The sequence below is a fragment of the Crinia signifera genome, chromosome 6 (assembly GCF_055691185.1).
Source record: "Crinia signifera chromosome 6, ASM5569118v1, whole genome shotgun sequence".
Lineage (NCBI taxonomy): Eukaryota > Metazoa > Chordata > Amphibia > Anura > Myobatrachidae > Crinia > Crinia signifera.
The window spans coordinates 259,792,422-259,805,913 of record NC_139222.1 but is presented as its reverse complement, the minus strand read 5'-3'; the positions used below and the strand labels follow the sequence as shown (position 1 = coordinate 259,805,913).

The 13,492-nt window shown below is 43.8% G+C and overlaps 1 protein-coding gene across 2 annotated transcripts in view; it reads left to right on the top strand.

The window, feature by feature from the left end:
* Positions 1 to 13,492, top strand: part of INPP5A (inositol polyphosphate-5-phosphatase A) — a 394,465-nt gene that overhangs the window by 100,568 nt on the left and 280,405 nt on the right. For both annotated transcript variants that reach the window (XM_083149447.1, XM_083149448.1), the window contains exon 2: positions 4,651 to 4,692. In XM_083149447.1, the coding sequence (XP_083005573.1) occupies positions 4,651 to 4,692 (42 nt within the window). The remainder of the gene's footprint in view (positions 1 to 4,650; positions 4,693 to 13,492) is intronic.

The following is a 13,492-nucleotide window of genomic DNA, read 5'->3' as shown; positions in this document are numbered from 1 at the left end:
ACGCTAAACCACAATGGGAGTGTCTAAGACGCTGTAGCGACTCATGTTTGACGGAGTGTCTGAATTAACGGGTCCTTTCTAGTCAATTGGGAAAAATGTGTCTACTTTGCATCCTGATCTCTCCGGTTCTATGTGTCCTAGGGCCTTATTTTGGTTCATTCTTTCTGACAAAATCCTTCTTAGATGGACAAAACCATGTGCACTGCAGGGGGGCAGATGTAACATGTGCAGAGAGAATTAGATTTGGGTGAGTAATTTTGTTTCTGTGCAGGGAAAATACTGACTGCTTTATTTTTACACTGCAATATAGATCTCACTTTGAAGTAAAACCCCACCCAAATCTAATTCTCTCTGCACATGTTACATCTGCCCCACCTGCAGTGCACATGGTTTTGCCCATCTAAGAAGGATTTTGTCAGAAAGAATGAACCAAAATAAGGCCCCTAGAGACTTGAGACTGGTACCATATGAAAGAGGAGACTCTTGGCTTACAGAAAAGACTAAGTAGTAGTTTATATGACATCAGTAAGGGAAGTGGCAAGTGTCCGTAATTAGTGTCCCCTCCAATTGTCCACCTACTGTAGCTCATTACTACTGTGTACCGCAAATAGGAAATACTGTATTATAGAGAGGCTAAAGACAGTGTTTTTGCATCCAAGAACTTAGGGAGGAGCTTTTATCTATCCCCATTAAACTTCTATTGGTATCACTTACAGCTGTAACTATTATAGTACAATGTGATAAAAGCTGCTCCTGCCTGTGCAGACACACGGACATCTTTATAGGTAGACTGGATTTTTTTTGTGTGTGTATTAAATACTGTATACTCTAACTGACCTACTGTACTATAGCTGTGTTTAAAAAAAAATTATCCCTTTTTGAATCCAACTCAGGCATACTGTAAAACATGCAGAGTGGCACGCTTATCCACTACTTTACAACACTTGACAAGAGCGGCCAGACTTTCCACTCCGATGCATCCTAGCGCCTTTTGACCAAAACAATGAGACGCATTAGCGTCCGTGCCCATGCAGACGCACGGAAAGGTTAATAGGAACGCAAGAGTTTTTTTGTGCTAAATATAGAGTAACTGACCTACTGTAAATTTGTTGGAAAAAAATAAGTTCCCTTTAATAATCAAACTCAGACATACTGTACTTTAATGTACAACATGCAGAGCAGCGCGCTTATCCACTATCCTACACACCTGATAAGAGCGGTCTATATACAGTACTGTAGCTAACTGGACAGTACAGTAGTAGCAAAGTAGTTCCTGCGCTACAGAGCTTTTTAAAACTGTAGTCACTTCATGCACATGCTGCAGCACACATTTCACGCATGCGCAGTGAAAAATCAAAAAGTGACACCTGGTGGATGATCACTGGTATTGCACTCATCCGGCAATCGCCAAACTGTTAAAATGTATTGCGATGCCTTGCGCGCGGGCTGGCGGTAGAACTGCCATGAGTAGGCTAATGAGCGCCACTGCATCTGAATGCACCTGCCTTTTTGTGACTTACCGAGGTAGTTCTGGTTTATTTTTTCTCATAGTACCAAGTAGGGTTATGTTTCGCTTGAGCATTAGTTGTGCCAAATTATACGAGCTGAAAATGTTGAATGTTAGATTGTGCAAAATGAAAATGTGGAGCAATGAACTGACACTGCATTCATCATTTTCAGAATTGTATTGTTGACGTAATGTGCTGCAAAACATTGATGTAGCTTTCACATCCCACTTTTAAAACGGTATATTGCCGTTTTTTTGCCTTTTAAAACGTTTAAGGCTGCAGTGTGAAAGTGTCATAGTTGAAATACCATTTAAAGTTAACTGGTATATCAACACGTTTAAAAAGCAGAGTCCTACCCGTTTTAAAGCCAATTCAGAGCCGTTTTTTGTGCTGTCTGAATGGCACTGAAATGGTATTTAGTAAAAAATAAAGGTTAGAGCACTGTGATAGGCTGTCCCTTGTCTTGTGTCCCTTCCCTGAACCAGGAAATTAGCTGTGGGTAGAAACGTGTTCAGAGGTTAAACGGCTTGAGTGGTGATGTGAATGGTACTTAAACTGTATTTTTAAATGGTAATCTGCTGCAATATGAACACTAGACCCGTTTAAAATACCATTTAAAATTACAGTTTTTCAAAACGTTTTATGTGATGTGAAAGCTACATTACAGTCACTCACTAGGATAATATTCCCATCGGGTCATATTAACCCAAACAGTACATTAGTACAAACTACTCATAATTTCAAGAAAAATAATAATGATAAAAAAAATTTGATCATAACTATTTGCACAAAAAGTAAGTAAAATCTGGAAATCCATAATTATATAATTCACAAGAAGGCACCAAAACTAATTTCATTTTGGGTCAAATAGACCCAAACAGGGATACATTTTGTTGTCTTTTTCTTCTATATCCTGATAAATTATTGCGTTCGTAGCGGTTCTGTCCAGGTGCACAGGTTGCCTCCCACAATCCAATAGTTTTTTTTTGTTTTTTTGTGGATCCCAAAGTGATGGAAACTCATTGAAGCAATTCAATTGTTACTCCGACTGGATGCTGAGTAGCACCGGTTTTACCTGCTCAATGCGGTAAACCCAACTGAAATTTTGCCGTCTGTGAGAAAAAAACAGTACATCTGGCCCAGTGAGTAGAAAAAAGTTCCTAAACTTAAAAAGTGATAAAATGGAGCGTGAAACAACCAGCCAATCAGCTCCTAACTGCCACATCACAGTCTTGTGTTGTAAAAAATTACGGGAGCTGATTGTTTATCACCCTCCATTTTAACACTTTTCAATGCTTAGTAAATTTCGCCCACTATGAGGAGGCGGCAAACTCAAATGTTCTGCCTGACATTTATATTCACGCTCAAAGATAAATTTTAATTGAATTTCTCCATTGGGCGCTATGACAGTCATGTGGTAAAATGGTTAATTCGTCCCACTGGGCTAGGCTTTGCTGTAGCCTATTGCGCACCAGTAATTTAGACTAGAATAAGGAAGAGACAGATAAGATAATTAATAATGAAGTAACTTCTGCTTATGTTGGCAATTATAAATATAGTTTTAATAGGTTATTTCTATCAGTTTACACAACACTGTCACACTTTGGGAAACACACCCACACCAATAAGGAACATAACCTTTTTATCTTGAAATAAAGGAGCCAAGAGGTTCAGTTGAAACTGCTTCATTTGGGAAATGGCCAAGTTGGTAGATGTAAAGGTCTAATGTTCTTCAGCCTCCCTCAGGCAAGGTAATGCTTGGTAATTAACTGGGAAGTGGATTGCCCCATTGTGGGTGTAGTTTTTAGTTATTTTATTAGTTGGTAGAATGTATTGTTATCTATTCCTGCCACTAAATAAAGGCTTGTGTTAAGGCTCCAAGGAAGGATTGTCAGTTTGATTGTGATCCTAATAAGCAGACCTGTTCTCTTCAGCATGACTAGGTGAAGTGGCTCCTGGCTTATACAGATTTTTCGGTGTTCTGCTGACTGATGCATTGGTATCATTACTAAGCGGTGCATGGGATTGCTTGCTGTACCTTCGGTAGTTTCGCCACTGCTCCTACGGCAATAAAAGCAAAACAGCGAATGTATGACTGTTGGGTCAGGCATCGGGATCTTCAGTGTCTAAATAGACCGTCAATAGGTCGACCGTATATGACGGACATGGTTGTATAAAGGGGATGCTCAGCAACTGCCATTCCAAACTGACTCATTGGCAGTGGGTGTGGCTCCCCTATTTGACTTTTTAAGGGTGCTGCAGCCCCACCTCTGGAGCCGCCACTGGTTCAAATGGTCAACAAGTTTAAATAAAAATAAAAATCCTCAACCTTTTCATCCTTTAGCTATGTGGACTACGGTTGTCAATAGTGACCTGTACTGCGTTTTGTGGTAGCTTTACACTGCACTCAAGTATCTACCTTTTTATATATGTCGATTGAATACTGATCGACACGGTGATCCACCTCTGTTTAGTCTATAGGGTGGTTGGAGGGGGGACTATGTAGATTGGCTTGTCCATACCTTTCCCTTTATATAAACAGTGAATCCTGCCAGTATTTGGTTCTGTGGTTTTCTGGTTGATCTATAATGTCTAGTTGGCAAAAAAAAAAAAAAAAAAAAAGACTCTACTTAAATACTTTGCTTAACAATAAATTTGTGTTGCAATATCCCCTACTGCAGTGGTTCCCGAAACTGTGTGCCTAGGCACCCTGGGGTGCCTCAGGACACTTGCAGGGGTGCCTTGGGTTGGTGGACCAGGATCAATTCATATTATTTATGGTCAATGTACCAGGCAAAACCAATGCTTAATATATGTGGACAAACAGAAGCAAATCCTGTCCCTCGCCAGATAACTGTGACATATAAACACAATGCACTTAATTCAATATTTTTTTTTTTCTGAATTTCTCGATAAGAAGCATTTGGCCCAGGGGTGCCTTGAAAATATTTTGATGCTCTAGGGCGCCATGATTCAAAATTTTGGGAACCCCTGCCCTACTGTGTTGTTGAAGACTGGACATGATCTGTTGAAATTATTTTATCAATTTGTTTGTTTTTTTAAGAAAATATCAGTTGCAATGTTTATGCAGATGAGAATTGTTCGGTGTTAATAAGTCTCTTGTTCTGTTTTATTGTTTCAGACAGAAAACTTACAAAAGAATTGGCTGCGGGAGTTTTACCAGGTAATTAAAAATCACCAAAAGTATTAGATATTTGTGTTTAGTGTGTGTGTGTGTGTGTGTGTGTGTGTGTATCTAGATCTATCATGTTGCTATGCATTCTTGTGCCAGCAAACATTGAGAAATTTGTGTTATTTAATACCACTTTCACACTAGCCGCCCGACCCGGCATAAAGCCGGGTGGGTGGCGTAATTGGGAGGCGGGGTGATGCTGGGAGATGTCAGCATCCTCCAACGGGGCGTTTACAGTGCAGTGAATGGTATGCGCATTGAGTCGACCAGGGTTACAATTCACACTGCCACTGGACACGGGTTGAAATCTTGGAACATTGGACCCGGAAAAAAATTTCAGGACTTTTTGACACTGAATAATTTCCCGGGTTGTTGTGCGTTCATTTGCAATAACCCGGGAAATATTTGACCGCGTGCAAGGCGTATTACTTGGCCGCAAGTGTTGACGTTAAATGTTACTATGGAGACTTCCGGGAGGTGGACCCAGCACAAGGTCACGCTTTTAGAGAGCTCTCCACTCTCGTGGGCTACAATACCTGCCCCAACCCGCATGCGAGGAGAGAGACGCACCCCACACTCACCTGGGGTGTGGGAGATAACGGTGGGCAAAGAGGCATCCTTTCCGGCTCCCCACCACCCTTTCCCCGGAGTCCAGGCACAGTCTGGTGCCGTCAGGAGGGTCCGCCGCCATCTTGACTTGGCCGGGCGCGCTGATCATTTATGTGCGCCCGAATCTACACAGCCCGTGGACTGCTGGCGGGACGCGGACTGAGGTGCAACACCTACGGCTACCTCCCAACACACCGGAGGTGCCGACCAGTACCTGCAGACGCTGCGCGGATCTGATTTGCCCGGCCGCCGTCTTGGTTGAGGCGGCCGCTTCTCCCCGTCCTTACCGGACCCGGCCTGCGGCGTGGAAGCGCCAGAGGAGATCCCACATACCGGGGGGCCCGCCAAGGTGAGAAACCCAGCACCAGTGACAGGAGGGGAGCAAATTGGCAACCCCTATACCCCTGGTCACCACGCAGCCGCCATCTTAATCCCAGTGCCCGATATACCCTGCCCCTCATTAGCAGACCTAAGGCCCTGACAGTAGCTGCTAAGTGCCAGCTAATAAAAGTGGGGTGAAGACTGGCAATTTATACACAGCCCACCCAGCTGACAACCACCACTGGGCAGATTACACACCCGCAGCAAGCAGTGTCACCACTGTCACCAGTGTCACAGATTACCCACCCGCAGCAAGCACCCACCACTGTCTGCAGCCCCACACCCACAGAAAGAAACACCCATTTGTAAAGGAAGCTGTGATAAGCGGTGGAATTTGGGAGGTTTAGTGTCATCATATTTGCTGGACATATACCTGTACATTTGTACTTCGTCATCCATCTGCTTACAAAACAGCTACTCATCACCACCCGACCATACGGTGATAAGGGTTACTACTTTCTTACTGTACCATTACCCGGGCAGGCTCGCTGGGAGTCGCGATGGAGAGGTTGCCACCCATCTTCCATACCAACTGCACTCCCATCTATAGTTACAGAGGCAGCCCCTGACTTCCCTTCATTCGGCCACATACAAGCAATCACTCCACAGCGTGGGTAACAACTCACGAAAGTCAAACCTCACAATCATTTCCCTCCTCCTTATCTTGTACAGTGGACATAGCTGACTCGTATAACATGGAGAAATATGTGGCGAAGGCCCAGATACCCAATAGGGGATCTCAAAGCCAAAGGCAAAGAGACAGTCACATCCCTATCTCAGGCCTCCTCCCCCCGGTCGCCGGGAAATGCTAACACGGCTGACCGCTTAGATGAGACTGTTCAACATAACTCCACAGTGGCAATGTCGGCCAAGGAGATCTCGGACATACAGACGGCGCCGGCCTTATGCTTGCTGGCGAATCGCCAGCAGCATGCTGCTGGCGATGCGCCAGCAACACGGCGCGCCATCTGACTGAGACGCGCGTGCGTCCCCCACGCACGCGCGTCTCAGTATCCGGGCGGCCGGCCGGCGAGGCGGACGCAATACTGTCCGCCTCCCGCTCGAGGGGGGCTGGGGGGACCCGAGGAGGCTGTGGGGGGGTGCGGGCGCCCGGTGTGGGCACCGGGCGACCGTCGGAAGGGGACGGCAGCACCGTCGGAAGGGGACGCGCGCGCACCTCGTGCGCGCGCGTCCCCTTCCGACACACAGATGGCGCGGGAGCAGGGAATGGCGATGGCGTCGCCATCGCCATCCCCTGCAAAGATGAGCCCGGCCCTATCTGTACTCTCTCTTTTGTTGGACTCCAAGTTGGCCCCCATACTGGAAGCTATCAATAAGGTCACAGAACAAATCTCGCAACATTCAGCTAGACTAGCTGAGGTGGAGGATAGAGTTTACAACTTGGAAGATGACTATAATACGGCCACTACCCAAACCCAGGCCCATGAATCATCCATCCATGCCCTACTTGACAAAGTGGAGGACCCGGAGAACAGGAACCGGAGGAACAACCTGAGACTCATCGGCCTACCAGAAAGTGTTAAGCCCCGAGACCTCCTATCGTTTGTCTCGGAGTGCCTCGCTAAACAATTGGGCGTCCCAATGACAGGCCCCATGGTGGTGGAAAGAGCACACCTTGTGGGCCCCGACCGCCAATCTACCCAACAAAAACCCAGACCCGTCATTTTCAAGCTTCTAAATTACCTGGACATGGTGAAGCTCTTAGAGGCATATCGCAAAGTCACATCACTCACTTATGAATCCTCACGCCTCCTGTTGTTTCAAGACTTTTCCTACCAAGTCTCTACTAGAAGACGCGAATTTTCCCCAATCTGCAAGGAACTTTTTGATAACAATATTCGATTCGCGCTCCTGTACCCAGCCAAATTGCGTGTGACACATGACGGCTAATCCCATTACTTTGACTCCCCCGAAACAGCCCGGAACTTTGTCCAGTCCCTGAGTAAGAGTCCAACGCGCTCCACCATGGCCGACAATGATTGATGTCGGAATTGGCTGAGTATATAACCGTTTTGCCTCATGTTTCAGTCTAAATGTTTATTCTGTTTAGCTATATGTTGTCGCTAAATTTCATAGTTCTACTTTCTTTATGGTGGCTGATCCTGCCAAAATTAGAAGTCCCACTGAGGAGGACAGAACAGTGGCCTGCGGGCCCTTGGTTGTTGTGATATATGTTGTCACCTGGTGATTCAATTCACACTACCTACTCCTTCTGTTCTTAAAAGTTACATAAATACATATAGGCAACCCGTTTGGTTGTCGTACTGGGTTCAAAAAAAGATAGAAAATATTGACAGGTTTAAGAGTTATGTTATTGTGTTAGCTTTTTTGCGATGCTGGAACCACTTGACAGTTTGGGAATATTTCTCCCGGTCTGCTGACTGTTCATTGAACGGCCTCCCATCTGCTCGCTGGGACAGGTGGGACACAAAGATAGGAGTACACCCTGCTAGGGTTTTCCTTGCTCAGGGCATTGGATGAGTGTTCAACCCCCTAATGAAACATCGCAGTCACATTCCGTGAAGACAAACCTCACGCTGGTCTCGTGGAATGTAGAGGGCCTTAACACCCCTCTTAAAAGAAAAAAAGTTTTGTCTCATGTACGCAAATTTAAACCGGACTGGAAGGCCTCAGACCCCAATGTCCTTAGAGACAAATGGATTGAGGAATCCTTCCCCACTAAATCCAGGGGGTTTAAATAATCTTTAGGAAATCCCTCAACTACTCCATAATGTCGGAATGGGCAGATTCTGACGGAAGGTTTCTTTTCTTGAAAGTGTATATTGAAAACAAACTGTATACCTTAGCTTGTGTATATGCTCCTACAGGACACAATGTTGGGTTCTTCTCAGACCTTTATACAAACCTACAGGGATGGGCAGAGGGTACTTTAATAATGGGTGGTGACTTTAATGCAATATTAGATCCCTTAATGGACGTTACAAATCACGCAGAGAGACACTCTGGAAACAGACAAACACCCCCGACTCTTTCTCTAATAATCGTTAATGATCACTTAATAGATCCCTGGCGTTTCCTATATCCGGTGGCTAGGGAATACACATTCTTCTCTTACCCTCATTCCTCATTTTCCAGACTAGACTTTTGGCTTTTAGATGACTCCACATTACATAGAGTTGAGGACTCCCAGGTCTCGGATATCCTAATTTCTGATCATGCATCGATCATTTTGAAACTCTCTCTAGACACTCCAATTAAACAGTCTGAAAAGCGCCAATTAAAGGACTATCTGCAAGATTCCCTAGATTTTAAAAATTACTTGACACAAACATTCCTCAACTATACCAACGATAATAGTATTCATAAGGAGGATATTAACCTCTTCTGGCAAGCCTCCAAACCAGTATTAAGAGGTCACATCATAGCTTACACTTCTTCCCAAAAGAAAAAACATCATCTTAAACTCATGAAGGCCTCAAAAGAGGTTTCTACGGTATACTCCCGACTGTTGGCCTCCCCATCTGATACGAATCGAACCATATATAAAGATGCCAAATCAGCCTATGATACCATTGCAATGGAGCGAGCCAATATGCAACTTCAGTTTAGGAAAAACAAGTATTTCAGATGGGGTAACCGCCCGGGTAAATTGCTGGCAAACTTAGTCAAATCAGCTACGGGTCATAAACCCATCTCAGCAATAAAATCAGATACTGGGATTGTCACTACAGATCAGGATCAAATTATTAAACTTTTCCTTTCCTACGTTGAATCCCTTTACTAAACCCCTCCAGTACATCAGACTAACATATCAGAATTCTTACAAACAGCCAATCTACCCCAACTTTCCTCTGACCATAGGGAACTGTTAATGTCATCCGTTAGTGAAGGAGAGATCGAAAACATAATTAAAACATTACCCCTACACAAGACACCAGGCCCAGATGGCCTTTCGGCCTCCTATTATAAACTGCTTACCCCCCAGATAATCCCCCTCCTAAGTCAGCTATACAACGCTATTCTTACTGGAAAACCTGCCCCACATAGTTTCAATGAAGCTAGAATAATTCTTATTCCCAAACCCAATAAAGACCATGACCTAGTCTCTTCTTACAGACATATCTCTTTGCTTAACCAAGATTTCAATTTTTTTACAAAACTCATCGCTTCACGTTTACAGTCAATTCTCCCATCCCTTCTACCTCAACAGACAGGATTCCTTAGAAATCGACACTTAGTACACAACGTGAGATCATTGGTAGCAGCCATGTATAAAATTCATCTCACCCAATCCAAGCAAACGATTGTCCTTAGCTGCGATGCAGACAAGGCCTTTGACAGGGTGTCCTGGCACTATTTAGCTTCCCTACTACACACACAAAACTTTGGCCCCGAATTTGTTCAAGTTTTCCGGACCCTGTACCACGAACCCTCCGCTTTCCTCACTATCAATAATGCAAACTCAACCCCATTCCAACTCCACAGAGGCACTCGCCAGGGGTGCCCCCTGTCGCCCCTACTATTCAATCTGGCATTGGATCCACTCATAAGACAATTTGTACTTAATAAAAACTGGAAGGGGGTCCGGCTTGCACAAAATGAACTAAAAGTGTCAGCATTCGCTGATGATCTTTTACTTTACATATCCAACCCAAAACAAGCAGTTCCCACCATACTCGAAACACTATTGGAATTTGAAAAAGTTGGGGGGTTTAAAATAAATCATTCCAAATCAGAAGCACTGGCCTTTTTCCCCGAGGCGAAACTAGGATGGGGCGATTCCTTTCCCTTTTTAGATGGGCCTCTGAAGAGGGAATCACTTATTTAGGTATTAAAATTCCAACACACCCTTCCCATTTATATACTCGGAACTTTGGACCGTTGTGGTCCAAAACCATGATAGACTTCGCCAAATGGGCTCATTTACCTCTGTCTTATATAGGCAGATGCTACTTGTACAAAATGATCACTTTTCCCCGTATCCTATACATATTACAAATGTTGCCCATTATTCCCTCAAAGGGAGATATTACAAAACATAATAAGGAGCTTTCAAAGTTTTTATGGTCCGGAAAGCGCCCACGAATATCTTTGTTTGAAATGCAACAGAAAAGGGACCTAGGAGGGCTTAACTTGCCATGTGTTAGAACATATGCTATGGCAGCTAATTATCGTATAGCACTAGATTGGATATCCGGTTCAAACACATATGCAAATTTCTCAGAAGAGCAAAGTTTTATCCCAAACATAAATCTAATAGCTTTACTACATATGACCCCACAGGCTATGCCAGAAGATGCTAAGACTAATCTTCTTATCCACACCACTTGTATGGCATGGAGGTTAGTCAGGAATGCCGTACACGCCCCAAAATACACATCCATTTTTCTCCCCCTATGGGGCAACCCTAATTTTATACCAAGCCAACTCTCCAGCGTTTTTAAAGGTTGGAGGACTACGATATATTGCAAACTTTCTGAAGATAGACTCTTTGGCCTTCCTGTCATACACGGACTTGAAAGACAAATACCCCCGCTTGCAAATCTCACATTTTACGTATACCCAGGTGAAATGCTATACTCAATCGGTACTACCCTTATCGGACCTTCCTTCTAAACTTTGCACCCTTGACAAATTAATACATACACGGCTAGAGAAACCCCTACCTACTTCCCATATTTATGACCTCTGTCGTAAATTTATTTTACTAGAGCAACCCCCAAGATGTTTTTTGAAATGGCAAAATGATTTCCCTGAGCTGACTATGAAGACAATGCTGACAGCATACCAATCATTGAATAAAAGTCTAACTTCCACTTCTTACATAGAAATGCACCAAAAACTTCTACATAGATCATATTTTACCCCAAAACGTGAATTTCTCCCTGGGGGAGCCCCTGACGCCAACTGCTACAAATGTGGTTGTCCTGACGCAGACTTAGTACATTGTATATAGGCCTGTGAAGTGGTGCAATCCATTTGGTCCGAATTTTAAGACTACATCAAAACAAAACTCAATATTGATTTCACCATATCTAATGCATGTGTTTTTTGGGGACAATACTCAGCCACTGATCGCAAACGCATTTTGCCAGGTGTCAGGCTACTACTGGTAAAACTAGTCGCGACCGTTAAGAAAACAAAATTATCGGAGTGGATTTCCCCAACCCCCTCTTCTTTGTCTTTAGCTTTTCCTAGAATGATGTATTTGTTTATGATGGACTGGACGGAGACCTCTATTCAAAAAGAAAAGCGTACAGCTAAGTTCTTTAATACTTGGTTACCATATATACTAACCCTGTCCCCACCTCTGAAAACGGCCGTAGAAACTCTGTCTGACACCACCTGGTATTTAACTGAAACATTGTCTAAAGACCCTCCCTTTTAGAGCTAGTACTTACGGTAATATGTGATTGTGATGTAATACCCTAATCGTCATGCAGACCGAATGTTTATTTTGTCAATTGTTCTCATCATTGTTGTAACCCGTTCGGTCAAACATAATACTGTTATACTAACTTTCATTCTGTGTACAGATGTCTTTTCCTGTCAATAAAAGATATTTAAAAAAAAAAAATGTTACTATGGACAGGTGGGTGTTTGAGTTTGGATATATGCTGACCATATACTATTGGTACATAATGGTGAATAATACCATCTTTTAGAAGTTCGCCCATGGCTTGTGAATTTTAATACATCAAATATCGCAATGTGCATGTAGGTGCCTTTATTGCATCCTACCCACATCTGAGATGTGGAGTGTGATGATGTGTACAGTAATGACAAGGAAAAAGGGGAAATGGGTTTGTTAATCGCACAGGAGGTATGTTTTTGTAGACAATAAAGGCCCCTCATATACAGATTAGGAGTACAACTCGATAAAGTCAGGAGGGTGTGCTACCACTGGACATCTGATTGAGGCAGAAGTTTGTGGGGAAAGAGAAAGGGTGTCTCTGTGTGGTGCACCTGAAGGATACGTAATAAAATGTAACTTTTATTTAATTGATAGATAAAATGTAGCAAAAATATGACAGACACAAAGACATTAAACACATAACATGTAATATAAAAGGATATCTCTATCCTTACAACGTGGAACCCCCCCCCCCCCCCTGTTCCCTAATGGTAGTGTAATCACTTTAATTAGTGTTTTTAATACGCTGTCCTTGGTAGATATTATTGGGTACAAACGTGATCTTATTGTGTTAAAACAGATCCTGACGAAGCTACCAGCGAAGCGTACGCCGACCGTACCTTCGTGGCTACCCCCCACTCCCCTTACCCATTGAATGTATTTTGATCTGTCTAGTGTAATATTTACATTATAGGTACTCGTGGTCCGTGTGTCAAACTAGTTCCGTGAATACCAGGTCCAGCGTGGGAGACGCAGTGTGTGACGCGTAGCACTGCGACCTCCGGGACTCTGGGGCACGAACCAGCCGCACGGCTCAACTCGTACTGAGCACTGCGCTCCTGTGCCATTAACGTGTCCACCCCTAGCCGGTTACCACCCGCGCTCCAAGGGGCATTCACTGTTAAGCAGACGGAAGCTCCTCCACAATCTCACTGTACTCCGTGCTGTCTAGCCTCACGAATTGAAATAGACACGCAGCAGCACATAGTGAGAGATCAGTATATGTGCTTTGGAGCCCTTCAGTCACTTTACTGACACTACTAAGTTTGATTATATCTGTTTTAACACAGTAAGATCACGTTTGTACCCAATAATATCTACCAAGGACAGCGTATTAAAAACACTGATTAAAGTGATTACACTACCATTAGGGAACGGGGGGTTCCACGTTGTAAGGATAGAGAT